General features: G+C 45.8%; 1 protein-coding gene across 1 annotated transcript; it reads left to right on the plus strand.

The window, feature by feature from the left end:
• Positions 1-2305: 2305 nt before the first annotated feature.
• LOC104031733 (fatty acid-binding protein 5) lies at positions 2306-6700 on the plus strand. The gene is made up of 4 exons (XM_075705321.1): positions 2306-2381; positions 5269-5441; positions 6417-6521; positions 6650-6700. Exons 1-4 carry the CDS (start codon positions 2306-2308, stop codon positions 6698-6700), a joined length of 405 nt encoding a protein of 134 aa, XP_075561436.1.
• The last annotated feature ends 1959 nt before the right edge of the window (positions 6701-8659 follow it).

Genomic DNA, 8659 nt, shown 5'->3' on the forward strand with positions numbered 1-8659 from the left:
TCTTTTTTCGTGTTACATCTTATATGAATTTACATGCCTAGACCTGAAAAATTTGTAAGGAGGATAAATCAAAACAAATTACTTGTGGGAGGATTCAAAAACATAGCAACGTTCTGCACAGGTAGGTAGCTGGGTCTCCATGTACTTCAGATCCAGGAATACTGTCTCACCACTAGATGGAAACAGTGGATTTTACATCTGCTGCTGCATTATCAGCACTTATACCTGAATGCTACTTGCATATTGTAAGCCATCTGCAGGCAGCACGGCAGAAACATGGATCCCAAACTCTTTGCTAGCATATATGGAGTAAAGCCAAGATTTCTATTTCTGGGAAATTGTCCCCATTTTGCAAGACTGAAGACTTCCTGATTCCTGAAGGATGATTCTGTTTGATCCCTAAATATAATTGCTTTTCAGTTATCCTTTCTGTAAGCAACAAGAAAAGAACTGCAGGACGGATGGCATTTTGGTTCTGCTACCATGAATTAGGTAGTAAACATCAGCCTAATTTAAAATTTATTCCAAAGTCTCTTGCGCAAGACCAAAAAAAAAAAAAAAAAAAAACCACCATAAAAGTGGAAGGAAGTTGAAAGTCTTGTGTTTCAATGTAGCAACTTAATGACAAAAAAAGCAACGTGGCTTGCTGCCTTATGAGCAGACGCTATAGCGTGGTTTGCATATTAAAAGCAAACATATAGTCAGAGAAGTGGAAGATAATTAAAGGCAGCTCAGTAGGGAAGGATAGTTAAACAGAAGGATTTTTAAAAAAAATTCAGTTGAAAAATGAGGTGATTACTTGGTGTATGAAAAATCTGACCTTTTCTAGAAAGTATTGAACCTTTAAACTGAGTCAGTTTAGCTCTACTAAGTTGCATCACTGCAAAGTGTAAAGGGAAGCGTCCTCCTTGCACCCAAACATTTGGATTCATGGCACTTTCTCATGTTGTGAAATTCTGAAACCAGCACAGAGACCTTGCTGTCTTCTCCAGTTTTGACACGGCAATCTCAAACTCCTCCACAAAAGTACTAGCAGAGAAACATAGCCACGGCTACTCCATCAAAAAACTCCAGGCACCAGGCGTGTCCAGATTTCTGTTCTTCTGGTCAGGAGAAAGTAGTTCTGGGTTTCATCCAGTCTGACACAAGGCCAAAAGAGGCAGAGACTGGCATAACCCTGCTGGCAGAAACAAATCTTAGGGATACAATCGGGATTTCTGTTGTGACTTTGAAATAGCGTCTTTCTGACAGAATATGACATAAAGCTCTCTGCTCACCTGACAAAATTTGACAGAAGACTGGCCCAACCCTCACGGGGCCTGGTAATGGTACTTCTTTTGATGTACCTCATACTTTTTATGATGGCACTTCTGTGTGAGTGTGCAGCAATGGCAACTGCTGTGTTTTCTTTGAAGAAATAGGAATTAGGGTATCACAGTTTAATATGGGCTAAACCCAAGGTACCAAACCTGCATTTTTCCAGTGCTAAAGTGTGAGGTTGCATTCAGGCTTTGATTTTTCCTGTGTACCGCAAGTACCTGCATTAGTTCTGTGTTCTGATTGATCTTGTTTGCTACCTGATCACTGTGTGTCTGTAACAGGTCTGCTCCCAGGTCAGCAGCAAGCTACAGATTGCTGTAGTTCGGTATTATGAGATAGAGCAGCGGGACCTGGGGGGATGCTGGGAAGGCCGGCAATCAAACTCGATAAACTGTTTTGGGATGTTGGCTCCTGATTGCTCTGTCTCTGTGCCACACGATGCCCCATGCTTGCTTGTTCTTGAACTAGCCATAAAAAGCACGATTCATAACAAATGGCTTAGTTTAGGATTCAGTGCCCCAGACCGCAAAAAATTGCCCGGAGCCCAAATCCCGGAGACTGGTTTTGGACCCGGTGGGTGCCAGCGCCCAGCGCACTGGACTCCTCCAGCGCAGTAGGGGTCCGAAGAAGCGTTAAGGCTGGGACATCTCCTCGGCGGGGTGCCCCCCGGCAAGCGCCCCGCGGTTTGTGGGCGCAGCGTGCCATCCCGGGGAGCTGCGGGCCCGGGGTGCAGCCAGAGTGCGGGAGGCGGGCGGGCAGCGGCGCGGCGTGCCCGCTCTTGCCGCCGCCGCCGCGGGCGGGACTCGCCGGGCGGGGGCTCGGCGGGGAAGGGGCCGGGGCGCGGCGGGCGCCCCATTGGCTCTCCCCGGCGGCACATGTCGCCGGCCCCGCTATAAAGGCGGCGGCGGCCCCGCTGCAGCCCGTCCTCCTGCCTCCGCGCTTGCCCAGGGACGCCGCCAGCCCCAGCGCCGCCGCCGCCGCCGCCATGGCCATCGATGCGTTTTTAGGCAAATGGTGCCTCATCTCCAGCGAGGGCTTCGACGAGTATATGAAGGAGCTGGGTAAGGAGCCGGCGGCTCTGCGCCGCCGGGAGGGAGGCGGGGAGGGCTGCCGGGCCGGGGACGCGCCGCCGCCGCCGCCGGCGAGGCTCTGTCCAAGGTCCGCGGCGGGCGCGGCCGCGGCGCTGGGCCGGCGGCGGGGGGCGGCGGCCGGGGGGGAGATGCCGGGGCGCTCCGGGGCGCGGCGGCGGGGGCTCCGCGCCCTCCCGGCGCCGGGGAGGGAGCGCCGGCCGGCAGCAGACCCTTCCTCCCGGGGTAGCCGCCGCCTCCGGCTCCGCGCCCTAAAGATGTCGGCACCCCTTTCTGCACCGTAATCGCCGGGAGGCAGGTGCCGGTGCCAGCAGGCGCGTCCCCGCCTTCCCTGCTGCCCAGCCGCCCCCTCCCACCGGCAGCACCCAGATTACCAGCCGGTGCCGGCGGCCCGGCCGCGATTAGGCCAGCTCGCTCCTCCCTCTGCGGGTAATGCCCCGGGGCGGGGAGCCGGGGCAGCCCGGGGCGGTGGCACCGGCGCCGGGGCTCCCGCCGCAGCCGGCTCCGCGCTGCCCCGGCCGGGGAGGGGGCGGGCGGTGGCGGAGGCCGCAGCTGCTGCCAGGGCCGGGCCGGGCTCACACCGCCCGGGGTGGCCACGCACAGACCCGCTGAGCCTGGGCTGCGTCCCCGCGAAGTCACCTTGGGTGTCTCCTCACGAGAAAGCCAAACTGGATCAACAGCCTGTGGGGAAGCTGCCGCAGGCTGTTGGGATTCTTCTGTGGGTAGCAGCCTTATCTCAGGGGGATAGTCCTGGCCTGTTATCCCCGCTTCCAGGTCGCCGTACGTTTTGCGACACGAAGTTACTGAATCAGGAACAGACCTAACACCAGGAGCCTCCTCTGCGAGTTCAGATTTACCACCTCCCTGTGAGCGTCATAGCCAACAGGTGATAAGACACCTTGCAGTGGCTGTGTAGCCCAGCAACTATTATTTTCTGCCATTTATTCACTGCTGAAAGCTAGGATACTTTCTCATGAGGCAGAGGATGTGGCCTTGAATGTCTTTGGAGGGAAGAGAAGAAAGAATTCAGGTCTTGCACTCTTCGTGAAAACCACAAAAGGCATCACTGCATTTACACTCTGCAGGCAGTGGTGGCTGTAGTTGCATTTTGTGAGAGGCCTGTCAATATGTCGTAGCTATGGTGTGAGAAAGCCTGCTGGACTGAGCCCTTTGGGAGAACTTTGGTGGAGGAAATTCAAGAATTTTAAGCTCAGCTCAGTTCAGCCATGGATTAGGATGCCGCGGTGCTCACGTCTAACAGCCAGGGCTAGGCATGTGCCAAATTGCAGCTTCAAAGTAGAAATTAAGTGCTGCAACTGCAGAGCACCTCCCATGTGTAGGCAGCAACTGAGTGTTGTTTGTTTGTTTGTTTTTAGATCGCAATCTTAAACCAGTCACTTTTCCTTTTTACAATTACAATTTAGGCAATTAAATTTACTCCAGGTCACACTTTAGGAGCCACTCCTTTATGGGATCTCACCCTTGCTGACTACTTAGGAAACTCTCTGCCTTTGATCCTATTGATGTACCATAAATGAGATTCTGCAGATTCTGCTCAGTCTGTATAAAAGAACATTCGAGGATAAAGAAGTTTGAATTCCACTCCTTGCCATATGGAAAACATATGCGGCTCATCTCTGTTTAGTTGGATTCCAAGGCATAACTGATCAGATAACTCACTGATTACTCTGGACTGAATGACAGCAAAAGTGTGGGGGTGTGTGTGGGTCACTGGCAATAATTTTCAGTTCTGGTCAAAAAACCTGGACTGAGGAGGACTGGTTTTTGCTCTGCAGTCTCAAGCTTAAGGCTCAGTCCTGGAATCTCAGTTGAGTCTGGAGAAACAGTGGCTGGGAAGTACTTTGCTATTTCTACCTCCCAAGGAAACTGTAATCTTCGCTTTGTGGATTCAGCCCTCACCCAAGTATCCTGTCCACTCCAGGGGAGTGCTGTGCTGTTACGTGACAACATTTTCTAACTCCACCAGCTGCAGAGCCCAGGCGCTCACTGACTTGGTGGCACTTTCCGCTCCATCTGGTTGCTTGTCAGTTCTTGGTTCGGATCTGCACTTTCCAGGTTGATGGATTCATGTTTGTTGCCTGACTACCCTCTGACTCATATCTTCATCCTTCAGATCATAAAGACTCAAACAAACCACGCAAACAGTGCACGCAAGGGCTGAGGCAGGGTGAATCTTTTTTGCTGAAGAGTTTTGAGGGCTGCTGTCTCTGGATGATGAATCTTCAGTCATTCGCAAAGCCCATTTCTCTCATGGTCCTTTTTTTTTGTGTGTGTAAGCACTATTTTGCATGGTAGTTGTTTTTTAATTCGCAATTCCATACTTTGGATACTGAATGTGGAAGATGAACTTATATTATAGAAATGCATGTTTGCAATTGTTTACAGAGTGATGGAAGAGTATTTCTTAAGTTGAAATAAATATGCAGGTGGATTAATCTGTCAGTTAAAAATAATTTGTAGAATTTTTAAAGTGTTCAGAACTTGAAAGGAATAATTTTATATTAGTTTAAGCTTTTGTGTTTGTTTTCCTGTTTAGTGTTTATTTCTGTTTGTAAAAATTCAATGCTGAGTTTTGGGACATCTGTGAGTCCTCTAGAGGGCAAAATAGATTTAGCTCTAGCTCCCTGAGGAAACTAAAGAATAATGCTGCAAATAAGGTTTTTTCCTTCCTCATCAGTGGATAATTTAAAACATCCTCTCTCTTTGTGGCTTTTGAGGTTTGATTCTTAAGTGTACTTAAGTGCCTAATTAAATGGGAATTAGGTATTTGAATTCTTGTGTGGACCTAAGCCTTAGGGTTTAACTGACTTTGTGACATGCTGTGCCTCTCGCCTTGCAGGTGTGGGCATGGCCATGAGAAAAATGGGAAGCATGGCCAAACCAGATGTTTACATTATTAAGGATGGGGACACAATCACCGTAAAAACAGAAAGCACCTTCAAAACTTCACAGTTCAGCTTCAAGCTTGGTGAGAAATTTGAGGAAAATACATTAGATGGCAGGAAAACTCAGGTCAGTATACTAGATTTTCTACTGAAAAAACACAATTCTTTGAGTGTTTTACAGATGGAGATGCTATTTAAAAATCAGTTTTGATATCCATACTAACAATGCTTTATTTGAGGAACAGCTGTTGCTGTAAGTCTCGTTGAAATAAATTCTTTCTTTTTTGCAACTTCCAAAGAGGGAAAATGCTGAAACCAATAATGTCTTGTGTATTTTGTTGTTTTCAATTTGTAGCAGAAGCATTGTGTTAGTAAAACTAACAGACTTCTAAATCCGTGTTAAAGCCAAATGCCACTCCATTGAAGCCTGTGGAAAGAAATCCCATTCATGTTTAATCAGAGGCAATTCAGCCCTAGGGTTAACCTTTCCACCCAGTCTCGTATTTGCATAACAAGAGAGCCTGGTTCAGTGTGCAATGGGATAACAGACACACAAGGCATACATAGAATGTGAATCACAGTCCCTAATCTCCAGTTTTAGAAGGCAAAGAGCTTCTCCCTGCACCAAGTAGGGAGAATATTCATCCAAAAGGAGGTTAAACACAAAGAAGCCCTCAAATATGTCTCTCTCATTTCCTTGTGTGAGTGCTCTCAGTGTACAGCCCTCCCCCCCAGCCACACACTGGCAATTCATCTATTATTATTGCAAGATCAGACAAACATTACACAAAAGCTCAAAGCCCATGTACAAAGAGATGAGCAGAGAACATCGTCTCCTCTTGTTAATTGAAATTGTGCATGCTGTCAAAGGTCTGCCCGATGCCGGAATGTGTCAGAGCAGTGAGTGAACAAGCAGTGAGCTACTGTAAGAAGATGATCAATAAAACATTTAAGATAATATCCTGGCTTTGTAGATGTCAATGGAAAAATTAGTATTGTGTCAGCTGGGATGAGAATTCTTCCTTTGCAATAAGGTGTTAGAAGGCCTCCGTCTCCATCAAATGTCGTGAGTAAAATACTGATGTTCGGGTTCTTCTTTCAGACCCTTGTCAGCTTAAAAGATGATGGGTCATTGATTCAGGAGCAGGAATGGGATGGCAAGAAGACTATAATAACACGGAAACTAGTGGATGGACAATTGGTGGTGGTGAGTTCAGTCCCACTTTCTGATCCCTGAGTGCTGCTGGCCAGTAGCCTGAAAAGTAACTCTAAAAGATCTTTTTCCTTATAGTCTGTACTGAGGCAAATCAATAAATCCATCTCTTTATCTTCTAGGAATGTGACATGAATGGTGTCAAGTGTATTAGAGTCTACCAGAAAGCATGAGGACATCTTTCTGTTCAGTAGGAACTTGCTACAAACAACTCAGTTCAGTGGACAGAGCTCCTTTACACTCCGTATTTTCCTTTTCCCTGTTTTCTAGTATTTCAACGGACTGAGTAGCTGAGTGCAATCCTTTTTAAAAGCCGTGATGTAACTATTATGTAACTATTCTGAACTTATGAGGCTATTAAACAAAATTATCAAATATATGAAGTGGAAATGTTGTTACTACAGTGGAATTTTCAAGTGAGGTTTTATGAAAACTCAGTTTGGTTTTAGGCTCTCCTATAAACTGCCTTCAGTTCAAGATAATGCCATATGTGGCAACAAACAGTTAATAGCAAGCTGAATTTTGACCAGCATCCTTAATTGCTAAGGTAGTAAAATCTGAAATAGAAAAGACAATCAGAGTTTAGGCTCTAGAGTTGTTTCTAACTTGCGTGTTACTGAGTAAATAGAATTGGGTGGGTATAAATAAGAGATAAGCTTTGTTGGTGTTTAAGTAGAGGAATGTATTTTCAGGGGTTAGTTGGTTTTTTCATGTTTCAAACCCACAAATTTCTTATCTGAAACAATATATACTGGTGCCAATGGACTGAGCCAATGGACATGGGAAACTTAAGCAAACACATACATGCTTTACTGAAAGGAAGCCTTATTTTGATAAGACTCTTTGTTTTCCTAGCAAAATTCTTATTTCCTGTCTAGTAACATTCTGAAAATTCTTAACCAAAATCTACTGAAATACTGCCTAAAACATAAAGCCTCTTTTTTTTTTTTTTTTTTTAAACTGGCTTGAAACACCTAGCAATGGAGTTTATATGCTTTAAAGTGCCATAATAAATAATCAGAAATATCAGTGTCTTGAGTATTATTTTTACACTGGTTGGGAAGCGGAGCCTACGATGCTACTATTCTTCTAAAAAGATGGCAGATCAGACAAAATTAAAAAGGTTTAGGTGAATTTCTGTCACACGAGACGAATATGTCCTAAAAGTGAAACTGTTTGGCAACAGGTGATGGGGAGATTTCTCTCAGATTCAGAAGCCTGGGGGATCATGTATTGCATGCTTCCAGTTTGCAGCATCAGTCATTGCAGAATCCATTGCTGCTTCAACCCTACTGATATTTTAGCCGCTCAGTGCATGTATCATATTACTGGGCTTACTGTAATAGCAGAAAAGTCTGTTCTTTTATGTTCATCCTACCAACCACGGAAAATTACCTTTCCTGTAATTTTGGACCATTTATCTTTTTCATAATTTCCTGACTATTTATGAATCATCCCCTTTACCTATGCCAGCTGAAAGAATTTATCGCTAGAATATATTTCCTGCAACTTTTTTTCATGATCTTTATAAAAGTAAATATTTTTCCTGGTCCCCTAATGTCTTCTTTTTGAGTCAGCCAGTCTTCATATCACCTTCATTTAATATTTTTCCTGACTTTAATGTGAACCCTGAAGATCTATGCCATATTCTTACTCAGGACACTGGAAACAGATTTTTTTTTTTGTTATTAGGGGAATGAATCTCCCCATAGAAACAATAGAAACAGAAGCCAAACTGATCTGATGAGGAATCTGGTAAGTTGTCTGTTTAATCCCAGTTGGCAACCAAGCACAACACAGCCACTTGCTCACCTTCCTCCCCCAGTCCCCCCAGTGGGATGGGGGAGAGAATCGGAAGAGGAAAAGTAAGAAAACTCATGGGTTGAGATAAGAACAGTTTAATAATTGAAATAAAATAGTAATAATAACAACAACAACAATAATAATAGTAATGAAAAGGAATACAATGAGAGAGGGGTAGAGAGGAACAAAACCCAGGAAAAACAAGTGATGCAACTGCTCACCACCCACTGACCGACGCCCAGCCAGTCCACGAGCAGTGATCACTGCCCCCCGGCCAACTTCCCCCAGTTTCTATACTGAGCATGACGTCATATGGTATGGAAGAGCCC

This window comes from Pelecanus crispus, chromosome 2 (assembly GCF_030463565.1).
Source record: "Pelecanus crispus isolate bPelCri1 chromosome 2, bPelCri1.pri, whole genome shotgun sequence".
NCBI classification, from domain to species: domain Eukaryota; kingdom Metazoa; phylum Chordata; class Aves; order Pelecaniformes; family Pelecanidae; genus Pelecanus; species Pelecanus crispus.